The 24121-nt window shown below is 33.4% G+C and overlaps 1 protein-coding gene across 6 annotated transcripts in view; it reads right to left on the bottom strand.

Annotated features, from left to right (window-relative positions):
- OSBPL8 (oxysterol binding protein like 8) overlaps nucleotides 1-24121 on the bottom strand; it is a 148320-nt gene that overhangs the window by 23865 nt on the left and 100334 nt on the right. For all 6 annotated transcript variants that reach the window (XM_045553330.1, XM_045553331.1, XM_045553332.1 and 3 more), the window contains 8 exons: nucleotides 18029-18099; nucleotides 12862-12939; nucleotides 11064-11165; nucleotides 8862-9065; nucleotides 6296-6380; nucleotides 4853-5024; nucleotides 3056-3293; nucleotides 2277-2461 (listed from right to left, as the gene is read on the bottom strand). In XM_045553330.1, the coding sequence (XP_045409286.1) occupies nucleotides 2277-2461; nucleotides 3056-3293; nucleotides 4853-5024; nucleotides 6296-6380; nucleotides 8862-9065; nucleotides 11064-11165; nucleotides 12862-12939; nucleotides 18029-18099 (1135 nt within the window). The remainder of the gene's footprint in view (nucleotides 1-2276; nucleotides 2462-3055; nucleotides 3294-4852; nucleotides 5025-6295; nucleotides 6381-8861; nucleotides 9066-11063; nucleotides 11166-12861; nucleotides 12940-18028; nucleotides 18100-24121) is intronic.

The raw sequence follows: 24121 nt of genomic DNA, 5'->3' as shown, positions 1-24121 counted from the left end.
TGCCTCCTTTGATGCTTAAAAAAGAACACTCTTGAAATCAGAAGACCACAGGTTCCCCACCACTGGCTATGCTAAGTTGAAAGTTTGTACTTTTCTATAGTTAAACACTCTGATTGCTCTCTTCCTATCTTGGTTTAAATTTTCTTACCATGCAATATTATTTTAAAATTTACATATACATAGTTCAAAGGCCAAAGCATTTATAAAGAAGTGTACATGTCTTGGCATTATCCTACTTCTCCACAGTGTTTCTACTTATCTCCTACAGGTAACTTTTTAAAAGCTTTTAAAAAAAAGTTATCTTTAAGCATAAATAAGCAAATATAAATACACAGTCCTGATTTTCAAAAAAAAAAAAAAAAACCAAAAAAAAAAACCAAAAAAGGTAACAAACTACACACTCTTCTGTACCTTACTTTTTTCATAAACATAATCCTGGAGCTCCCACCATAACCATTTATAGAGTTCTTCCTTATATCTGTTGATGTACTGTACATTATCCGACCAGTCAATTATGGCTGGATGCTCGAGTTGTATCTAATGTTTTACTATTACAAACCCTGCTATGACAATCTCATATATATATATGTCACTCTGTATATGTGGGGTTATATCTGTAGGAGTTATTCCCAGAAGTGGGATTACTGGATCAAATGATGAATGCATTAATAATTATGGTAAATACTGCCAGATTCCTTTCAGGACACTGTGCTAGTTTGTATCACCTATGGCAGTGTAAGAGTGCCTATTGCTCCACAGACTTTTGGCAACAGTTAGTGTTGCCAGAAAATGACAACCTTTCTATTTGGTAAAATGAGCATCTCTCAAAAAGATCTTACTGTGATTCACAGGAACCTGCCTTATTTTCTCAGAGAAATGAATTTCTAGACAGATAAAAGAACTACAGAAGATATTAGACAGAACTGGGGTATAAAAGCCTTTTGAATTTTTGTCAAGGTGATGGATGAACAATGGTAATTTACCACAGTTTTTAAAAAATGTTTTTTTTAGAGACAGGGTCTCACTTTGTCATACAGCTGAAGTGCAGTGGTGCCATCATAGTTCACTGTAACCTCAAATTCCTAGGCTCAAGCGATCCTCCTAACTCAGCTCCTGAGTAGCTGGGAATACAGGAACATGCTACCACATCCAGCTAATTTTTTTATTTTTTGTAGACATGGAGTCTTGCTATGTTACCCAGTCTGGTCTTGAACTCCTGGCCTCAAGCAATCCTCTTGCCTTGACTTCCTAAAGTGCTGAGATTACAGGCATGAGCCACTGCACCTGGCTATAATTTAAATCTACATTTTTCTTATTTTGTATGAGGTTTTACATGTTTAAGGACTGTTTCTATTTCTTTATTTTTGAACTGCCTATTTCTTCCACCCATTTTTCTAAAGGTTGTTAATCATTTTCATTCAATTTCTAAGAACTCTTTGCATTTCAGAGAGATTAACACTTTATGACAAAACATGCAAAAAAATTCCCAGTTTATCAATTATATTTTGACTTGGCTTATGATTTTTTGTTTTTATTTTTTTGCAATGTTCACTAATGCAACTAATAGAAACTGAAAACAGATCTTAATTCAGATTTTAAAAATCAGGTCACAGGGCCAGAAATTAGTATTATATAAAGCACAATGCCCTGAAATGCCACTGCTGCTGGACTGGGGGCAGCAGGTGAGAACTGGAAGCATGGGCACAAAGGTGCTATTCTTTGCAAAGTTTACTGGTTCCCCAAGAAATTGTTGGAACAGAGGTAGACAGTTTCTCCTCTGCCTCCTTTTTGCCTGCTTCTTCAGAATTACACCCTGGATCAACTGGCAGCTTCAGAAGAAATGCAAAAAGAATAAGGATTTATTGTTAAAGCCAACAACTGGCAAGCATGCAGACAGATGAGTATGAATAAAAGCACAAGCCCCAGGAAGGGACCGGAATGAAGGCTTGGGTGGGGGAGAACAAATGATGCCAAACCACCTCTCCCTGTGTTAGTTTAGTGAACAGGTCAAGGGGCCAATAACAGCAGTGCTGTCAGCTGAAGGGTCCATGTCTTCCTTAAGTTTATGGTCTCTCAATTCAACTTCATGAATGGAAACATTATAGCAAAGTATTAAATATGCTTCATTTTAAGGCTGACAATAGAGGTGGTAGGAAAGAGAGACTGATGTCTCATTAGAGCCTGATTTGGGGAAAGAACAATAATTGAAAATAGCATTCTAAGAATCTCTAAATTCACAAAGTATTTTCTATTTTAAGAAATATGAGTCCACTTACTCAGATAGGAAATCTGCATGATAGTAGTAATCTGAAAGTTTATCCAAGAAAGAACGGGGTTCCAGGATAAATGTAGGCAGAACCACCCTGGAGAGGTCCATGCCAGGACGAACTTGTTTCAGCAGTGTCCAGATCAAGCTTTTGTTTTCTTCAGACACAGTTTCTGTTTGAGAAGCCTCACCTGCCTTTGGCAGTTAACAAAAATTACTGAAATATTGTATTTATTTCACACACATAGATATGTAAACAAGAAGACTAATGTTGAAAATATGAATTCTCTTCACAACTACTTCCCAGCATTCTTAAAATAGGGAAACAATCCTTTAAGTAATAATTAAAGTCTACAGCTACAAAACTTAGGTAAAAGGGTAGTTGAAAGAGACAAAGCAGACGATACATACAAAAAGCCACTATAAAAAATATCACAGCTTATTCTTTTATAGTGTATGTACTTCCATGCACAAACAAAGTTATAAACTCATGTTTCCTTGCAATTTACTTTGCACCTGGCAATGACATTAAGCAATATCCTGTTTCAAAACCAAACGTGAAGAAAATGTAAACTTTAAATTTAATAGAAATATTGGTATTTGTGAGTATATGTGTTTAGCTGTTTATAAATCCTGATAAATTTCATACACACACAACTTTTAAAATAAAATAGGTATCATGTAAATATTTTTCAGGAAAATAAGCAATAGGTCAAGCAAATAATACCTTCAATTTCATTTGAAAATTCCCAAGAATTAAAAAACCAGAATCTGAAAATAAACTTTTACCTCTCCAAGTTCTTCATGGTTCTGTTCAGTGTAGGTAGTCTCCTTTAAAGGCTCAACAGGCTCAGGTTCAATATATGAGTCATCTTGCCTTTCTGATGTATCCGTGTCACTTTCTTCACTTTTCCCCATCACCTCATTGTCAGACTCATCATGTTCTTGATCATTTTCTTTATCAGATTTATCAGAATACATATCTTGGTCCTTAAAATGTTGTCGTTCAATTTCACTATCATTTAACCTTAGGGAAATAATTATTAGGAGGAAGAATAAAGGAGGTTAAGAATACTTTATAAATAATAATGATATATTAATATTGAGAATTTACTATATGCTGGCCACTGTTCTAAGTGTTTTACATAGTTTTCATTTAATCTTCAAAATAACCCTATGAGATGCGTAATATTATTATTTCATTTTATAAATTAGTAAACAGAGGCACAGAGAAGTTAAATAAAAACCTGGAGAAATTTTAAAAGATGACACTCTGACCTCTTTGCTTCTCTACCACTTAGCACTAAAATCTTCTAAAAGCAAAATTTTACACTACCACTTGGTAGATTTTTTTCTTAGTTTTGCAAATATTATCACTTCAATCAACCTCAACTATCGTTTCTGGTCTAAAGAAAAAATTCAAGTCAAAATCATCGGATTCTTAGGTGAACTCAAATGAATTATGACTTTCTACTAGTAAAGGTTTCCAAAGTCACTCCAAATCAGTGCACGAATAAGATGAGAAAATGTAAAAGGTAAGTAACTGTATTGAATTTGTCTGAAAGATTTAATCTTGAGGAAAAGTCCAAGGAAAATTAAAAATGAAAATTTCAGCTTAAGAAAACGAGCCTATAAGCCTACAATCAGTAAGTTCTGCTATACCTACCCTATTCTCACTTGAAGTGATTAGAGTAACTAATTTGTATAAAAGGGGGAAAGTCTTGGGAAGAGGTCCCAACAAATACCCATTCCTGTATCAGTTGCGACCCACTCTATCCTATTCCATCCAGGCTGCAGATACTGGGATTAAGCCCCAGATTGTAGGTTTGCAAAGATAAAGTTTTTATAAAAGGTCAGGTAATGGAGGTTTTAAAGAGAGTTTTGTTTTGTTTTCTAAATAGAGTTAGGCAAAAGAATAAGAGAAAAAATTGTTTGAAAGGGAAAGTCTAAAAGAGACCTAAACCTCAACAAAGTCTTTATACTATTGCCTGGTTTCCCTGGGTAATTTTTTTTTTCAGTATTAACTACAATGAATGCTTCAAGGAATAAAACCACAAATAGGACACAGTTCCAACTCCACATATTATACAATATAAAAGAATTCCACAAATGCCAGGTAGAGTAAGTCCAGTGCCATTACAAAAAAAAAAGAAAGTGTTATTCTGTAACAATAGAAAAACAGACTGTATCTCATTGTTATGAGGCAGGAGCACATATATATTTGAGACCAGTCTTGAAGAACATATAGGATTACGACAGAGCAAAAGAGCAAGGAGGAATAGAAATCATTCTTAATGATTATCATTCTTAATGGAAGGTATACCATGCACAAAGACAAAGTGGATAATCAGCATGATTCTATGTGCAAAAGATAAAGTAAATGACATTGGACTCAAGGAAATAAATTTCTACACTTGATGACAGCAGCTAAACAAATTTTAAATAGGGCCTAAGGCCATATAATGGGAAAAAGATAGGCTAATTTTAATCCTAGATACACTACTAAAATTCTAGGCCTGCCACCTAACTTAGTGAAAAAGTATAGTCTCTGAAATCGTTACCAGATTAGTGGCAGGATCTACTTACTGAAAGTTGTCACCACTGTGGAGATTGTTAGCACGTAATAAGCCATACAAAGTCACATGTGTGCTATCTGATGAAATGCTCAGGTCATGTTCCTTCCCTTCCCTGATCATTGTACGTTTAAGAAGACTAGAGCATTTCAAAGCCAACTCCAAAGCATCCATCCAGCACCTTCCTAGAAGAACACAGATTCATAAGTGGTATAATTTTAAAAACTATGAAACTAGTTTGCACCTTAATTTAGCCCTGTTACCTTTAAACATTCCATTTTTTTTCTTTGAGAAACATGCACTGGAAAAGTTAATCTGAACATAAAATCTCGCTAGGATTTCTCAATGTAACCTTTTAGTTTTACAACTGCTTTTTACATACTAAGCATCTAGAAACCACTAATAGTATACAGCATGCATTAGAAAGTACAGCAATTTAATATAAATGTACTGTATTTTTCAAACCTTAAAACATTAACATGCAGCATAATTTCAAGGTTATCCAGCAAGGTACACAAAATATACTTGAGGGATTATGGTTTTACTATAAATAACTATCTGAAATAATGTTTTGTTATTGATAGGTCTATCCTCAAGCTTAGCATCCATTCTACTTATATGTATGAACACTTTTAAGCCAGGGAAATGCTTGTATAATGCTGTCACTAACTGCCATATTAGTTAAGAGAAACATTAATACCTTTATTTTTTAAATTAAAATTCAGAACTACTTTAGCAGAAAAATTTTCATATATATTTGTTCAGTGTTCTTAAAATTCATATATATTTGTTTCAAGATCTGCTGGGAATATCAGCCAAGTAAAACATTTTCATACCAAAAACTCATGCCTTTATTTTAATTTAAAAAATAATTATCTGGTAAAAGTAAACCTTGGAAAGTTACAAGAGTCCCTACACCACACTTGTCTAAACTGTGAAAGTGAGGAAGAAATTCATTATCAATTATTAAGATTATAAGTATGTTTTCTCTCATCTTTGCTTCATGAATTAAGTATTAACTGTACAATAAAAAACTTTGTACTTGATTGTCTTCTTATGTAAAAAAAGAAAACAAAAAAACCTGTAGTGTGTATGTCTCATAAATGCATAAATATTAATATTTAATAAAATATTAATAGTATTAAATGTATCTCTAAAACGATAAACATGAGTTACCACAAAGACCACTAACAAGTTAATATGTCAATGGAAGATGAAGAAGAAAACTCTGAGCTGCTAACTCATCACTTAGTCATAACAGTTTCTTCCTATCAGATTTCTCTATTTGTCTACCTTAGTAATAATTTATTTAGTGTTCTAAGCAATTTATGATTACAACGCTTCTGCTGCAAATGCCATACTAAAAACAGATTTCCCAAGGATAATATAAAGTGGTATATAAAATAAACGCTTCAAATTGAAGACCAAGATCCAATCCATCAAAAACTATATTTACCATCTGACTCTGAAGTAGCCCGTATGATCAAATAACTGCTAGGTAGGGGCTGAGTTATGGATCCTACTGCTTCACCTTTTGGACCCTTAATAACAAAATAAACAAAATAAATAGTGCATAGTGAGTAATATGAGATCTCAACTGTATTATTCATTATTATCTATAATAATCTAAATCAGGCATGGATTATAATTTAAAAGTAAACAAGCTTTAATCATCCTGAGAATGCAAATGTTAAGTATTAAGGAGAATTTTCTTTTATAACAAATATACTTCATTGGCATAAAATTGAACAAATGATAGTTATCATCACTTAAATATTATCTCTACATATTGCTTACATATTAAGGCACCCAAAATTTACCATACTAAACACCAAATTCTAATTTAACAGAGAATTTCCATCCCACCCACTGTTACTACTAGTTAAGAAATACTAAATTTCTAGAAGCCTAAAGAAAACAGCTGGAAATAATATATAAGCATGTAAAAAATTCAAAAGAAAAAGAGAAATGAATTTTAACCGGGTCTAGAGAAAAGTGACTCTCCATTTTATAATCAATGATATATACTTGTTTTTAAAGATCAGTTATAAAAGCTAATTTTATTTTTCCAGAAACAGGAAAGAAAAAGGAATTTTGTTGTTGTTGTTGTTATTGTTGGCTAAGGTTGTCTTAGAAGTATACACCACCAACAGGAATTCATATCACAAAGGCTAAACTTAGGTACTTATGTAGACACAGATCTTTTTTGAGAAGAAGTTTTGCTGTTGCCCAGGCTGGTCTCAAAACTCCTGGGCTTAAGTGATTCCACTGCCTCAGCCTCCTGAATAGCTGGGATTACAGGTATGTGCCACCATGCCTAGCCGACATTGTCCTTATGTGGAAAGAAAACTAAGCATTGAATTTACAGTATAATTTTAATACAATAGCATAAATTTTAAAGTTGTTTTGAAAGGGTTCTTTAAGGTTATCAGGTCAAAGAATAAAATGGATTTCAAGAAGCATAAACATTAGAAAGTAAAGATGTAGCTTTAAAATGAAAAAGCAGAAAAAAATCAATATGGCTTTAACAAATACTGTAATGCCCTGCGAATTTTCAAACAGCTTTATAATTTATGGGCCAGTTCCTATAACGAGTATAGAGTAGGATGTATAGTCCTGCTTGGGTTTGAATATTGGCTCCATGCTAGAAAAGTTACTTTATTAGTAATGACTTCTTTAGGCTTCAATTCTTTATCTCTGTAATGGGAGGAAACTATACTCCTCATAGGTATGAGAATTAAATAAAAGATTCCATGTAAAGTGCTCAAAAAAGAATACTGACCAAAAGAACTTATGAATGTTATTTCTTAATCATAAACACAAGGTTTCAAAATGTTTAAACAAGGTCCTAAGTAGGTTTTTCTTGTGGGGAATATTCTGATGTTTACACAGTTGTACAAATTTCCCTCTCTTCCTCTGATATTTGGAATTTAAATAAATTTGACATTAAAATATTTTTAATGATTTAAAAATTCATTATAATTCTTATAATTCCTGAAAGTAGTACAATAAAATACTACATAAAAAAAGGTTTGAAAGTCATTTTCTTCACATGAGAAAGAATCACATGATATATAAATATCAGATGTTCTATGGGTTAAATTCTTTCCCCCGTGGGAAGTGCCTAATCCCAGAATGGAAGTAACTCTACCTTTATGTTTGCTATGACTTCAGACTACTGAAATTAAAAGTCCAGATATTTTCCTAGGTGTATATACATTGCCCAATTAAGCAATACAAAACAAAAAAAGGAGAAGCTACTTTTAGTTAGCCTCAGTTAGTGGTTTTCCTTAAAGGAGTTCTAAACCCTTTATTCAATTGTAACTGACCTTCTTAGAAACTATTAAACTAGGCTCATTTATTCAGTTACTATGTGCTACGTGCTTCCTCTCTGTAGAATTCCTTGGTAGTTAATCAAATAAGGCATCTCCATTTTCTGCTCATTTCTGCTTTCATAGCACAGGAGTGACCACAGTAATGCTTTTTAGTTATGAAAGTAATAGAGCTCCATCTTTAAAGAAATCTGCCTCTCTTAAGACTAAGTAGGACTGCTTCTGCTTATAGGCTTCCCATCACACATTTAAATCACTACAGAAAAAAAACCACAAAAATTAAGGGCAGTTTCCATTCTAAGGAATCTCACCATTTTGATAAAGAGGAAAAAACATTCAAGTACCATGATACAATGTTACAAAGCAGAGTTATTAATAGCAAACATAAATTGAAAAAAACCTTAGAACAAACTGAAATCTCAAGGACAAAAAAAGATAATAAGATAGCAATGTAAATTTGAGAAACATTTTCTGGAGAAATTTTTAAAGTTAGATCTTAAAGGCAAACAGAGCCTTTTGGCACACATTTCATTGTGGGTGGAGACAGAATGAGGAATAACGCACTTGAAGGCAGAAATAAATTTATAAGTCCTACCTGGCAGAGGAGAGAAATCACTTGAATGATTTATTTCAGTTCTACTCATATTTTGTCCTCTTTACCTTTTACCTATATAACAAGTGCTTACATACCTTCACTGCCCAAATAGATTGTTCCAAAGGATGGAAAAGTTTGAAACAAAAGCCATCCTTTTTTGACGGACGTTCAATGATTTCACAGGCATTCAGAAGGACCGTTCCTACCCATTGACCATTTTTTTGGGTTTTATAGATCAGTAGCACCCCAGGTTTCAACACACACCACAACTTGGTCCAGCTCTTTAGAGTACCACGAATCTACAGAAAGACAAGTTTATTTTAAAGATAAAGATCTGTTTTTCTCTGTCTGTTCTATAAGATATAAACTGAAAAATGGCAAATATTTTAACCTAAAATTTCCATGAAATGTACACCTCAGATTTAATAGATTTTTTTTTTAAACTACTATATGGCAAGCACTGCAAATAGACATGAAAATGACATGGTTCCTGTTTCTAAGAAACTTAAATTTTTGTGGGAGAGTAGGCCAACAGTTTCAAAATAATGTACTAAGTAGAACAGTTTTCCTACCTTCCCTGACCAGGTCAGGGACCATAAAACACACCTTCCTAGCACAAGATTCTTCTTATTGTAACATTTATCACAGCTATAACTTCATTTTTGTGAGTATATGATTATTCTGCCTTTAAAAATCTTCCCCCTCAGCACTGCATCAACAGTACTCAACAGTGCTGAAAACACTGCTGGCACAAACCAGGCATTCCCTAAATATTTGGTGAGTGGTAGGAAAAGAAAAGAACCTCCTCCCAGCCCTTAAAATTACCTTCTCTAAATAATTTTTTTTCTTAGTAATTACATAAAGTGTGCCACATAAATTTCTCAGGGAAAATTTTAAAACACAAGTTACATGAATCTCTATTCTCATAAAATGTTCGTCATCCTAGGGTTTAATGCTATGGCGATGATAAGTCTAAAACTAGTTTTTTCCATCAATTTCTATTTTTGTAATCTATTAAAATTGTTTCTGTGCAACTCACTGAATCCAAAATACTGAAAGGATGTTAATATTTAGATTAAAAAACAGGAATTACCTTTTTATTTACTGTAAAACATCTGTTCTTTTTTAATGTACTTACATTAAGTATGAAATAAATACAGTGCTCCCTAACCCCCAAAATAAGCATACCAAAGTAATGCTAAACAAGAAAAATTTAGAAAGGGGGAGTTTGGAGTCCAGTATGAAGAAAAGAGAAAAATCTTCAAGAACAGGTAAGTGTATATTTAAAAGAATAGTAAGACATAAGAAGTGAAAGGAAGAGAGTCACCCTGAAATAACATTTTGGATCATGGAGATATGACAGTAGAATATGGAAGGCAAATTATTAGAAGGGAAGGTTAGGTTTGGAAAGTCAGCCAGGGAATGTGTTGGGGACTTATACAGGGTAGGTTTAGCTCTGAAAAATCCAAGTGAGATCTGGAGTTAATATACTTTTAAGTATATTAAGACAAAGTAAGTCAGAAGGTGTTTTTAGCACAAGATTGAAGAAAACCCTGGTATTACTTGAGTTGTCAGGGATACTATTACTAGACTCCCATTTTAGTGAAAGAACTAATACGACAAATCTCATAAGGGTTATTAGGTTAAAGTTCTGTCTTACCAACTCTTGGGGACTGTGGAAAGCTTTCAGTGAATGCCAGGTACTAAAACTTTCTGTAAGTCAGAGTCTACAAGATCACTCTTAAAGTTACAATCAGTCTGAAAGATTCCTACCAGCTATCCTTCTGATAAGAATGAGAAAGAAGATATATAGTGATTGGGATTAGAGAAAAAGAAATAAAAATAACCAGAGCTCAAAAGAATATGGTATGGAACAGGAATATGTATGTTTGTCTGATAATTAATGATTTTCAAATGATAATTTTTATATTAACTTTGCCTATTCTCTTCTCAATAATGCATATACCAAGTCTACAGTAATACTTAACAATAATTTAAATAGTGAACAAAATTTTTTATACCATATTATATTAGACAACGCATCACACAAATCAAGAAGCCTTTTTAAAAGAACTGTTATACTGTACATATTTAATGCTACTAATAAGAGAGACACTAAGGTTCCTTCTCCCATTAGGATTGGAGCTTAGAACCTCTAGCTACAATTAGTAGTTTCTTTGCCAGGGAAAAACAATCATCCTAGAAGTTCTGTCTGGTAGGCTTTAGGTATACGTTGGGCTTTCCCATTCCAGGAGGCAAACATTCAGCAATTTGAATTCAAGAATCAATACACTGACCTTCAACCAATCGGCCATAACAATAACAGAAGGATCTGTGATTGTACTGAGTAACTCCTTTGTGGCTCTTTTCTTTTCTTCTCGGTAATTTTTCTTTTGCACCTATTTTATGGAAATGATAGAGAAATTAAAAACTCAATATAAATGAATAATCTCTTTCCAATTTTTTAGGTCTATGAAATGTAAAGTATAAAATTCTAAACCTCTAGAATGCTAGCATCTTAGGATTAAAAATGTATGTATAGTTTTTTGTTTTAAAGCTGAAGGAAGTTTTAGACAAATAAGGTTAGAATCAAGTTTTTCTGATCATTAGTCCAGTTCTCTGTATCTTTTTAAAGAATTTTACTTCTTTTTTTGTTTTTTTTGAGACAGAGTCTCGCTCTGTTGCCTGGGCTAGAGTGAGTGCCGTGGCGTTAGCCTAGCTCATAGCAACCTCAAACTCCTGGGCTTAAGCGATCCTACTGCCTCAGCCTCCCAAGTAGCTGGGACTACAGGAATGTGCCACCATGCCCGGCTAATTTTTTTCTATATATATTTTTAGTTGGCCAGATAATTTCTATTTTTTAGTAGAAACGGGGTCTCACTATTGCTCAGGCTGGTCTCGAACTCCTGACCTCGAGCGATCCACCCGCCTCGGCCTCCCAGAGTGCTAGGATTACAGGCGTGAGCCACCGCGCCCGGCCCTTTACTTCTTTTAAAATATGTAATACATGAACACTTGTATTATTCACATGTTATTTACATGTATTATAATATTTATATCTGATGGTAAAAATCACAAACACCACAAATCTAAAAGCTATCTTTATTACACCCCATCCTATTCCAATCCTTAGAATTGATCACTGTTAACCTTCTGGAACACACTATCCTTTCAGACCTTTCCTATGTACATAACCTATAGAAATACACAGATTTTGTGAGGTTTTTGTTAACACTTAGAAAAAGTTCCCCCATTCAATATTTTTAAGAGTTTCCATGTCTACCTTATCCTTTTAACTGCTACACAGGATTCCTACTATGAATAAAATAACAAGAGAACTATAACACAAAATCTTGCATCAGAAAAGTTGCATTTAGTGGTAGACTACCCACTATCCATAATAAAATTTTAACAATTCTATACCCCAAAAACTTTAGACTTTTGATCTTTATTAATATATCAGAATTAAGAGATTTAATATGAGACTGCAAATGCACACAGGACCAGGCATGAAACATAAATGGGTAAAACAGACTAGTCAGGGACCAGTGCCAGTTGGAAAGCATGTGTTTCTTAAGCTCCAGGTTCTGTGGCCATTTAGGAAGGCAGGCCCAATATTACATATTTCTTAAGAGAAATCATAAGTCTGGACTTGGAATTGTTGGCTCAAATTTTTAAAACATTATGCAGGTTGAACAAAATATATCTGCCTGTGGGCCCATGACCTAGCAGTTAGCAAAGTCTATAATAATTTCAAGAGGCACCAGAGTTTCCCATCAGGTGTTCCACAACACACTGATATGTTTAGCTTGGGTATAGCTGTGTAGAGATATCAAGTGCTCAGCCCCAGGTGAGGCCTGGATTGGCCAGGTGAGGACTAAAGCGGCCTGCTCTGAGATAGTCATCAAGCAGCCTTATCAGGTGACTCCAGCGTACCACACAAATATTAACATTTTCTATGTGTGCCTGTCTATCTGTACCTCTGGATTTTTTTTTTCTTTCTTTGGAAACACACATATATGTTTCTTTATCTTATTAGCCTATTTCCAAAAGCACAATATAAATTATCTTCCAGAAATAACTGTGGAAACTAACCTTAAGAGATTCTTTTTTTGTGAGCTTGCTTGAAGTTGAACTGTCCTTCTCCGAGCCATTATAAAGTTTAGATTCAGACTGAAATCATATAGAAATGAACAGAAGGGAAATAATTAAAACCTTCACTTATTCTACACATCATATGAAAATTAATGTGAAAGCTATGTTTGTGATTCTTCCCATTTATTGCTAGAATAAATACCAATGTTCTCTATATAATATTTTTGTTTAAAAACAAATCCATGCAAAACGCACAAATACACAAAAGTAATCAATAAATTAATTTACCATGTGAAGTTAAATAAGATCATTTGTAAATTATTATGTTCTATTTTTCCAGAGTATTTCTAAGAACATATACAATTATGTATTAATAGTTAGGAAAAAGTAGGCAAAGCAATACTATTTTTTAATAGTTGAAATATTCTAAATAAAAAACCAAACCATGTAAATTCTACCAAGTTGGTGCATACATTGCCCTGTTGGTACTTTTCCTCTAATAGGAAGAAATAAAAACATCTCTAGAAACTAGTATTTAGGTTATTAAGTATGGAATGTCCAATTTCCTTAAGTACCAAGTTTGACAGTTGGTATCTCACCCTTCGCTTTGACATTTTTTTTTATTGTGAAGGTACATACTCACTCATTCTTTCAAATGCACATTTTGGTTTGTGATTATCTTTCAAAAAAAATTTATAGAGCAATTTTTGGGAAACCATGGATAAGTTACAAACTCATGTTATTTTCAAATATGTGTTCCGTCGTGGAACCAATGCAGGGCAGACAGCTTGAAATATCAACAAAGTGTTTGGGAAGGATGTGGCTAATGAATGCACAGCATGTCAGTTGTTTGAGAAGTTCCATTCTGGTGATTTTAATCTTAAAAATGAGCCATGTGGGTGACCTGAGACCAAGGTGGATAATGAAGAGCTGAAAGCTGTAGTGGAAGCAAATCCATTTCAACCTATGCATGAATTAGCAACACGGTTTGGCATTACTATTCCAACAATAATGGACCATCTGAAACAAATTGGCAAGGTAAAGAAACTGGATAGATGAGTAATGCATGAATTAAATGAGTGTCAGAAGAGAAATCTTCTCAAAGCTTGCCTTTCTTTGCTGTCGTTACATAAAGGTGAACCATACCTACATTGTATTGTTACATGTGATGAAAAATGGATTCTTTTTGACAATCATAAGCATTCAGCACAATGGTTGGATAAAGATGAAGTGCTAAAACACAGTCCAAAGCCAAATATTCATCCAAAATAGATAATGGTGTCTGTTTGGTGGTCCAGTGCTGGTATTACCCACTACAGCTTCATGAAACCCGGTCAATCAATTATAGCACATGTCTACTGCAACCAGTTGTATGAAGTGATAAGGATGCTTGTGATTAAGCAGCCGAGAATGGTCAACAGAGACAGGCCAATCCTCTTGCAAGACAATGCTCAATCACATGTTGCACAAACAACGCTGCTCAAACTATGGCAGCTGGACTTGGAAACTCTCTGTCATCCACAGTATTCACCAGTCCTTGCACCAACTGACTACCACTTCTTCCAGGCTTTGGACCACTTCTTGCAAGGAAAAATATTCAATTCTCAACAAGCTGTGGAAAACACCTTTCATAATTTCACCGCCACTCACTCTCTAGGCTTCTTCACTGCTAGCATAAGTAAGCTACCATTAAGACAGCAAAAGTGTGTTGATAGTTTAGGCACATACTTTAATTGTACTGCTTGTTTGAGATATAATAAACTAAACTTTTGATTCAAAATCATACATTTCATATTTCATTATCTAATATTAAACCACTCTATCTAATTTGCGCAGTGTGTATTCTAGGAATACAACAATATTCCTAGGATATCACATTGCTTACTCCCATATTGACAGCATTTAACAATATCCTAGGAATATTATTATATTCTTATATATTGTTATATACTTCTTCCTACCTATGCAGTAGACCTAAATTATTATTAATGTCTTAAACTTGTTTCCAGACTTTCAGTTTATACTTCACATTTTATTTGATTTTCATAAAGAACCTTGAAGAATGGCCACAACAGGTGGTTTTATCTCCATTTTACAAATCATGAAAAGGAGGCTCAGGAAGGTTGACTTTCCAAACTAACAATCATTAACATAGCAGGGATTAGAACCTGGGTCTCCTAATCCAGTGCTTGTTTAAAGAGATCACATTCTTTCTCCAGAGTAGAAGAGTACAACGCTAAAAGCTGTTTCTATTTATCTGGGAACAACAAAATTAAAAATATTCCTTCAATATCCTAAGATTTTTATTTTTACCTATTGTTAAACATAGGAGAAGGTACTTAAATTCTTAGCAGTACTACCAGTGCCAAGAAAGTTTATAGGACTCGATCCAAACGGTGGCTTTAAATAAATGAAGCATTAATATATGAAAATATTTCGTGATTTACTTTGAAAATTATGAAATATTAATACTACAGATATAAGAACAACAATAATAAGTTACTGTGACTGCATCAGATATTTTGGTTTAAAGAGGTTTTTTAAAGGTCCAGGTAAATACATTTTCTAAAGCAAATAACAGACGACTTAGCAAACCTGCAGACAAGTAGATGGATGGTTGAAGAATCAAGTTAAGAGATCTGGGCTCAGAAATCCCTTATCTTTCTAATAGGACTCCTTTTATCCCACTAGACACATTACTCATCCTATAATTCCTTTTGTTGAGATGGACAATTAAAAATTAATTTAAAATGCTATTTTGTTTGGGATAATATGATTAACTGACTTTTCCAATTCACTCATTCATACAATGAAAATGCCTAGAAAAAGATGCATGAGAAAAAGGAACTGTGTTTATTAAAAAAAAAGTTCCAGGGGTGAGGAGGGTGTATCCCATTGTGCTTACTGGTCTCAATTATGTGTTTTAAGAAGTAACAGTTAACACGAAATCCTATGACCAAAATGACAGTATTGATGCTTTTTGCATCAAGTGCATGAAAGTATAAAGTTAAAATTCTTTGATGGTCTCAGTTTAAAGATACCAATCTTGGAAGGAATGACAAAATTTTATTGCCCAAAGTTACTTAGGTAATAATAAAAATCTTCTGAAGTCCATGAGAATGAGGTTTAATAATAAATGCATAAATTTTATTATTTTCCTGAAAAGCAGAGTAGCTTACAAGTTAAAATATTTTAGGGCCAAACTAGCAACTATAGATTTCTCACTTTCTTCCTTTTTTCCCTTTTCTTCCTGGCTTTATTTATTTATCTTTTGTAATAGAGACAAGGTCTGGCTATGTCACCCAGGCTGGAGTGCAGTGGTGTTATCATAGCTCACTGTAGCCTCAAACTCCTGGGCTCAAATGATTCTCCCACCTTGGCCTCCCAAAGCACTGGGATTACAGGCATGATGTACCACACCTGTCTGCAACTACAGATTTCTTTAACAGAATAAATCAAGATTAAATCTAAATTATGAGAGAATTAGTAAATTTCAGCTCTTGGAAAATAACACGATGAGTATAATTTTACTTACACCAAATAGTTACCATCTTAAGGATTCCACTCATTCACTTTAATTCTGTATTCAAAATAGGGAAATAAATTCTTAAATACGTATTATTAATCAGCCACTTTGCCAGGTACTTCCTGCATCAGAATCTGGGAGGTAGATCTTATCTCCTTTGCACAGAAAAGAAAACTGAAGCCACTCTGAATTCTAATTTTACCACTTGCTAGTTATTTTGACCCCTGGAGAGTTACTTAATTTCTCTGAGCTTTGATTCTGCTCACTTATAAAGTGAGGCCAATAATACCTGTCTTCTAGTATTATGAGAGTTAAAAAATGGCACAAGTAAGCTCTCAACAAAAAGTAACTATTAAGCCAGGCACGGTAGTGTATGTCTGCAGTACTAGCTATTTGGAAGGATCCCTTGAGCGCAGGAGTGTGAATCCAGCCTGGGCAACATAGCCAAGACCTCATTTCTCTCTCTCTCTCTTTTTTTTTTTTTTAAAGTAGCTATTAATATCATTGTAATTAACATCTAAAAAGTCATAGGTAATGGATGAGATTTAAGATTCAAACGTGCTCTTCTGAATCTAAAGCAGTGCTGCCCGATAAGCAGAACTTTCTAAATGACAGATATTTTGTATCTGAGCTGTACAACATGGTAGCTACTAACCATATGTGGTTACTGAGCACTGAAACGTGGCTAGTGTAACTGAGGAGTTAAATTTCTAATCTTAATTAATTTAAAGATCCACATGTGACTCATGTATATGTTGTATAAATATTAAACATTATCCTAAGTACTTTACACATATGATAGACCTTTATGTAATGAATACTTGAAAAGTGTGAATAACATTTCTATAAAAATCATACATAAAAACATTGTGCAACCACTCCCAAGAACAGGAACAAAAAATGTAGGGTTGTAAGAGAAAGGGTCTACTGCTGAGAATAAATAGGTTTGCTTATAGTCATTGAACTTTGAGCACACAAACACAAAAGCTCTTCCCACTTCTAAACCTGACCAGAAGGAACAGTCAAAAGTCAAATTCCTCGACAAATCACAGAAAATCTAGGGAACTACAAACCCATCAGGAAACCACTGCATCATATAGTGTTTCTCAAATTTGAATATGTAATCTTAAAGAAAAAAGGCTCAACAGACTTAAGAATGTATGTTAGTATACCAGTTTGAAAAATATTGACTTAGGAAATTATGTATTATTCTAAGAAAATGATTTTCAATTGCAGATTACTGCAAAGATCTGGCCTTTACCTGGTAAAATATATATATTGTGATTGTCATCCAAATAAACCCAAAACACTTGAGAACTTTTTTTTTAAACCATGAACCCTCAGAATGTATCTGAATGGAACCCTCAAGACTCCAATGTAAGAAGTACTGCTGTGGCAGATAACACCAGAAACAGTTATTACTCTGGAGAGAATGCTAGTTACCAACAGGTCATATTTCTAAGTAACCAACAGCACTTAGTTCCCAGTAGAACTTCACTTTTTTTATACATACTCCATGATTTAGATATATCAACATAAAAATATCTCATAAAAGCCTGACAAGATTTCAGTGTTAGTTCTCTCATCTTAAATATTAGAAGAATGTCATAATCATATATTTGGAGACAACGATACGCTTACCTTACTCTTTGACATAGAAAGTGAAGAGTCATCTTTATTTTGAGAAATATCTTCCTTCCCTCTTTCAAAACCTGTGAAAAAACATTATCAATTTCAGTATTACTATTTTTGAGAATATATAGTCATTAATGTTAAAAAAGCAAATATATTTAAGTCATACAATTTCAAATATACATTTGGATATATATCAGTGTAGGAAGCCTATACTTATATTTTAAACTATTACAGTTTAAAGACCTCTAAAGGGTCATTTCTAGTATAATCTTTCTTTAGAATTAAGGCTTAGAGACACAATTAAATCTTTCCCCAAACCCACCAACATCAAGCAAAATATCTCCTTTCTGTGTTCCTAGAGCACTGTGCATGAATTCAGCCCTCATGGAGCTTTTATTCTAGGAAGATGGGTTTTAATGAAGAATTCTGACAGAACCAACACAACATACTTTTCACACCTCTTGCTAAACTGGAAAATTCCAGAATAGGCGATCAAAGAAGATTGGGGAAATAAATCTGGATTGACTTTAAAAAAACATCTAATAATGTGCTTACTGGAGAATTAGACGAAGATGTATATAAAGCACTTAGTATAACACTTTGCACACAGTCCACATTCAATTAATGTTGACCTTCTCTACTATCATTGTCTATTACTAGACAAATTCTAAAAGTATAAATCTAAAATACATGAGTTTAGTAGGACAAACATGCATATACCCCTATAATCATACAAAACATTTTTAACAGATTAATATTATAAGGATGCAATTAGAGAAATGTGAATACTGAGACTTGTGCAGCAGGCATAAAAGAACGGTACACATTTTAGTGAGGTTTTTCTATTTTTGTGGATAGGTAATACTAACTCTTCCCTATGATTATTTGTTGTGAGTCCAACAGAAACCTGTATTTAAAAAATTATGTACAATTACTCATAAAAGTAACACTTAAAAATCAACTAGTACCAGTGCCCTAAGCATTTCTAGTGTATCAATGATAATACCATTTATTCTGTATTTGGTTTATAATAGCTAAAAACAAATTTATTCCATTTTTTTCAATCTGGATATTTTACTGAATTATTTATGTCATATGAAAAAGGAATCTTTTTTTTCCCCTCTCCAGTACAGAGAAAGATCACTCAATCCCAACACTAGGAAAAAAACTATTTCATAAATGCAACATGGAATTTTAAATGAAAACTTACAGGAATTTGAAACTTTAGCATACAGCAAAACCAAAAAGTTACATAATTATTTAAAAATTCTATAATATTTATTCAGAGCAATAAACACTGTAAAAAGTAATTCTCAATAGTAATGACTAACAAATTACTCAAAGACCTTCTAAATGTACATGCAAGAGAACAAATATTTTCTAAAATATATATTGTAAATAAAAAAAATCATCCTTTACTTTCACAGGAATAAACTTCAATTTCTCTAGTGTTGTCTTAGTTTTAGCTGAATCTAGATCCATTCATTTATTAGATTAAAAAATGCCTACTTCATTGTACTGGCATTCACATATTTTAAAAATAGAACAGTAAATTAAAATGAAGTCGTAAGTCAGAAAACACTTCTTAAAAATGCAAAGTCTTAAAACTTTCAAATGTTGGAAAAGAACATTTATAAACCTAGATTGTATATTACCTCTCAAACCCAATAAATGAATCCTATTTAAAAAAAATTCTCTGTTCCTCAAACCTACAAATCAAATGATTATTTTAAAAGCTGCCCTGATAACTTACAACTTATTTAAAATTATAGAGGATACAGCAAAATGCTTCCTAAAACATCCATATCTGGTCAAATGCTGTGAATTTCAACCGAGGGCAAACAAGTAGGTGATCAGTGTAAAACACAAAGAACATACAAAAATGTTCAAAAGACTTAAAGTAAAAATATTACCATATTGTACACTGAGTTTCCAAGGATAATTCCAATGAAGCAAAACAAAATGTCACACTAGGAACTCTTTCTTTAGACCTGATAAAACTGGTTTCCTTAAAATGTGAAAAATAATCTTTATTTTAAAAAGTTAGTCATGAAAGTATATTATCAGAAGCCAAACGGGCTCTGTCAAAATATTTCTTAGGCTTTAATTCATTTTCTACCATGTATGGGAATTCAGTATTACTTCAAAATCACTCTTAATTAAAAAAAGTCATATTTATAAACAAAATCCTGAAATCCATAACACATTATTGAGCACTATCATTAATGAAGAATACAGGGTATCCCGAAAGTCCCAATGCAAAGGAAAAAGTTTGTGAAATTTTGTAATGAATATTTTGTAAATAAAGGTACACTTAGCTACAATTTCCCATTTTCCCTATGTATGGCAATTTTGGGGACACTCTGTAGTTTCAGATCATGATTTTTCAGCAAGCTTGCTTATTACTGATTTGGGGTAGTAAATTCTCTTTCAACTATCCTTCTCACTCCCACAATGAAATAGAAACCCACATCCCAACACAATGACTGAAACTAAAAGTACTAACATCATCCAAGCATAGTTGAGAACGTGGAACAACTGGAAGTCTGTTCATTACTGGTGAGGGTACAAGAGGCATAACCACTTTGGAAAACTATTTGCAGCATTCCCTAAAGCTAAATGTATGCATATTCTAAAACACAGGAATTCTAATACTAGATACACACAACAGAAATAAGTGTGTATGTCCATTAAAAGAGAGGTACAAGAATCTTCATAGCAGCTTTATTCATAATAGCCGAAATCTGGAACCCATTCAAATGACTATTAATAGTAGAATAACTGAACATCTTATTCTCTGTTCATACAGTGGAATATTACATGCCAATGAAAATGAAAAGATATAATATTTAATGAAAGAAGCCGCCTTTCCCCATTAAGGAAAAACAAAAGTACATACCATATGATTAATCTATGGCATTAGAGGTTGAAACAGTGATTTACCTCTGTTGAAGGAGGTATTGACTGGAAGGGGCCTGAGGGAGTCTTCTGAGGATCTGGGAAGTGGCTACACGTGTCTCTACATAAATAAAAATTCAAAAAGCTACCTACTTAACTATATATTGTTATGCCTCATTAAAAAATAAATCATACACCCTTCCTATTCTTTCAGTTTATTAGACTTCTCCTGCTTTGGCGTCCTTTCCCTTCTAGTCTATATCCCTTTAACTTACTATGTACTTGGCTAATTCTGACTCAGTTATCAACAATAATGATAATTATGATAATTAACACAATAATATTAATAAAAACAACAACCAATACCCATTTGTGGGAACCCCTGTGAGTGTAAGGCACTATGCTAGATGCTTATTTTTTTCTAATCTTTAAAACACCACCGCACACAAAAAAAGTGACCTTATTTTATAGCTAAAAACACTAAAGCTCACAGAAATAAAGTAAGTTAGCTAATGTCAATAAGTGACAGTATCAGAGCTGATTCAAACTTAGGTTTATTTATGCTGTTTCTATGATGCCATGGTGCCTCTCCAGACCCGAGGCCACCTCTCTGGGGAGCCCCTGATTTGATCATGTAGCCCTAGGTAGCTATTCCCTTCTTTGAGACACATAATACTTAACACATATATTTGGACTCCATTTTTACTTCTAAAGATTTTTTAAAAATTAGAAATACAGCACATCTTCAGAAAAATGCATAAACATAAATGTATAATTTTAAAAATACAGGAAATATTTACATAACCACCATCCAAATCAAGAAACAGAGAATTGCTAAGATCCCATAAGATTCCCCTCAATGCAAGTCTTAATTACAATCCACTCTCTTTATCCTCAAAAGTAACTATCTTGACTTCTGCAATAATTATGTACTAGCATGTCACAGCAGCCATTTCATTCATTTTCACTGCTGATTAGAATCCCATTGCATGACTACACCATTATTTACCCCTTCTACCACTGATAAACATTTGGGTTGTTCCCAGTTTTCCCCTCCTATAAACAATGGTGCTGTGAATATTTCTGGAAATGTGGCATGGCAGACATATCCATAAGCTTCCCTAAGGTTTAAATCTAGAAGAATTCTTGAGTCACAGAATGTGTTTATATTCAGCTTTAATAATATCAAATTAAGTACATAAAGTTCTTTCTCCATAACCATTGTAACATTAGTATTGATAGGTTTTAATATTTTTGCCAATCTGGTGAGGTGTATTAGTCTATCAACGAGGTTTTGGTTTGCAGGTCCCTAATTACTGATGATGTTGAGCACTTTCCCACGTTACTTGGCTATTTTAATTTCTTCTTTGTGAAGAACCTCTTCAGATCTTTTGTGCATTTTTAAAAAACTGGTTGTCTACCTTTTTCTTATTGATTTATAAAGGAATTCTTGATATATTCTAGATACCGGTCCTTTGCCAATTGTATTTATTGCAAATGTCTCCCTTTTTATAGGCTGTATGGTTTCTTTTGATGAACAGCTCCTAATTTTAACATAGTCAGGCCGGGCGCAGCGGCTCACTCCTGTAATCCTAGCACTCTGGGAGGTCAAGGCGAGTGGATGGTTTGAGCTCAGGAGTTCGAGACCAGCCTGAGCAACAGCGAGACCCCATCTCTACTAAAAATAGAAAGAAATTAGTTGGACAACTAAAAATATATAGAAAAAATTAGCTGGGCATGGTGGCGCATGCCTGTAGTCCCAGCTACTCAGGAGGCTGAGGCAGGAGGATCGCTTGAGCCCAGGAGTTTGAGGTTGCTGTAAGCTAGGCTGATGCCACGGCACTCTAGCCCGGGCAACAGAGTGAGACTCTGTTTCAAAAAAAAAAAAAAAAAAGGTCAAATTTGGCAATCTCTTTCTTTATTGTTTAGTATTTTGGGGTTTAAGAAATTCTTCCCTAAATCTGTGGTCATAAAGATATTTTCCAATAATGCAGTTTTGCCTTTTGCATTTAGGTCCATAATCCACCTGAATTGACATTTGAGTATGGTGTGATATAGAGGTACAATTTCATTTTTTTTCCATTTAAATATTGGTTGATCCTCCACCATTTATTAAAAAGAATATCTTTTAACCATTGGTTTGTAGCGACACTTCCTTACATGTCAAATGTTCATACATGTGTACGTTTGTTTCTGGGCTTGCTATTCTGTTCCATTCATCCAGAACCTTAAGTACAATAATGGTGACTGGTGGCATGCTTGTCTTGTCCCTAACCTCAAAGGGGAACTATCAACATTTCACCATTAAGTATAATGTTTGATGTAGGATTTAGGTACAAATATTGATACAGATATTTAAGAAAATTCATTCCTTCTAGTTTAAGTTACCAGAATGAATTTGAATTTTATCACAAACTTTTCTGTCTATTGAGATAATCATATTTTTTTCTGCTTTTAATCTGTTAAGTAGAAGACCATATTAATCGCTAATGTTAAGCCAATTCTGCATTCTTAGATTTTTCACCTGACTTAGTCATAATGCATTGTCTTGTTTATAAAAAGATATTGCTAATATCATTAAGGATTTTTGTAACCTGTATCTACGAATAAGTTGGAAAAATTATAGGACAATTTCTTTCAGTTGAATTTCCTAACAAGGTTATACTAACACTAGTTTTTTCCCACCCCTTCCCCCACACCCATTCTCTGAAGCTTATTTCTTCCTTTAATGTTTGGCAGAGCTCACTGATGGTATCTACCTGGATCTGGAACTTCCTAATTCAACTTCCTAATGGTTATTAGGACTACTCAGGTATTCTATTTCTTTTAAAAACAATTTTAGTAAATTATATTTATTAAGAATTTGTCTATTTCATTTGGATTTTGCATATATCCACATACAAAAGTTCACAATATTCTCTTACGTTTAATACATGCTCCATCTATAGTTATGTCCCTTTTTCATTACTGATACTGGTAAACTGTGCCTTCTCTCTTTTTCCTTTTCTTACCACAGGTTTGTCTACTCTATTAGTCTTTTTCAAAGAATCAATTTTGGGCTTTATTGATCCTCTCTAGTATGTGTATTTTTCTATTTCATTAATTTCTACTTAGCTTTATTATATTTTTTCCTGCGAGATTTTTTTTTTTGAACTTAAGAAGGATTCTTAGCTTACTAATTTCAAGTCTCTTTTCTGTTTC

Source organism: Lemur catta, chromosome 6, assembly GCF_020740605.2.
Source record: "Lemur catta isolate mLemCat1 chromosome 6, mLemCat1.pri, whole genome shotgun sequence".
NCBI classification, from domain to species: Eukaryota; Metazoa; Chordata; class Mammalia; order Primates; family Lemuridae; genus Lemur; species Lemur catta.
Note: the sequence above shows the minus strand (reverse complement) of the source record. Positions and strands in the feature narration are given on the sequence as shown.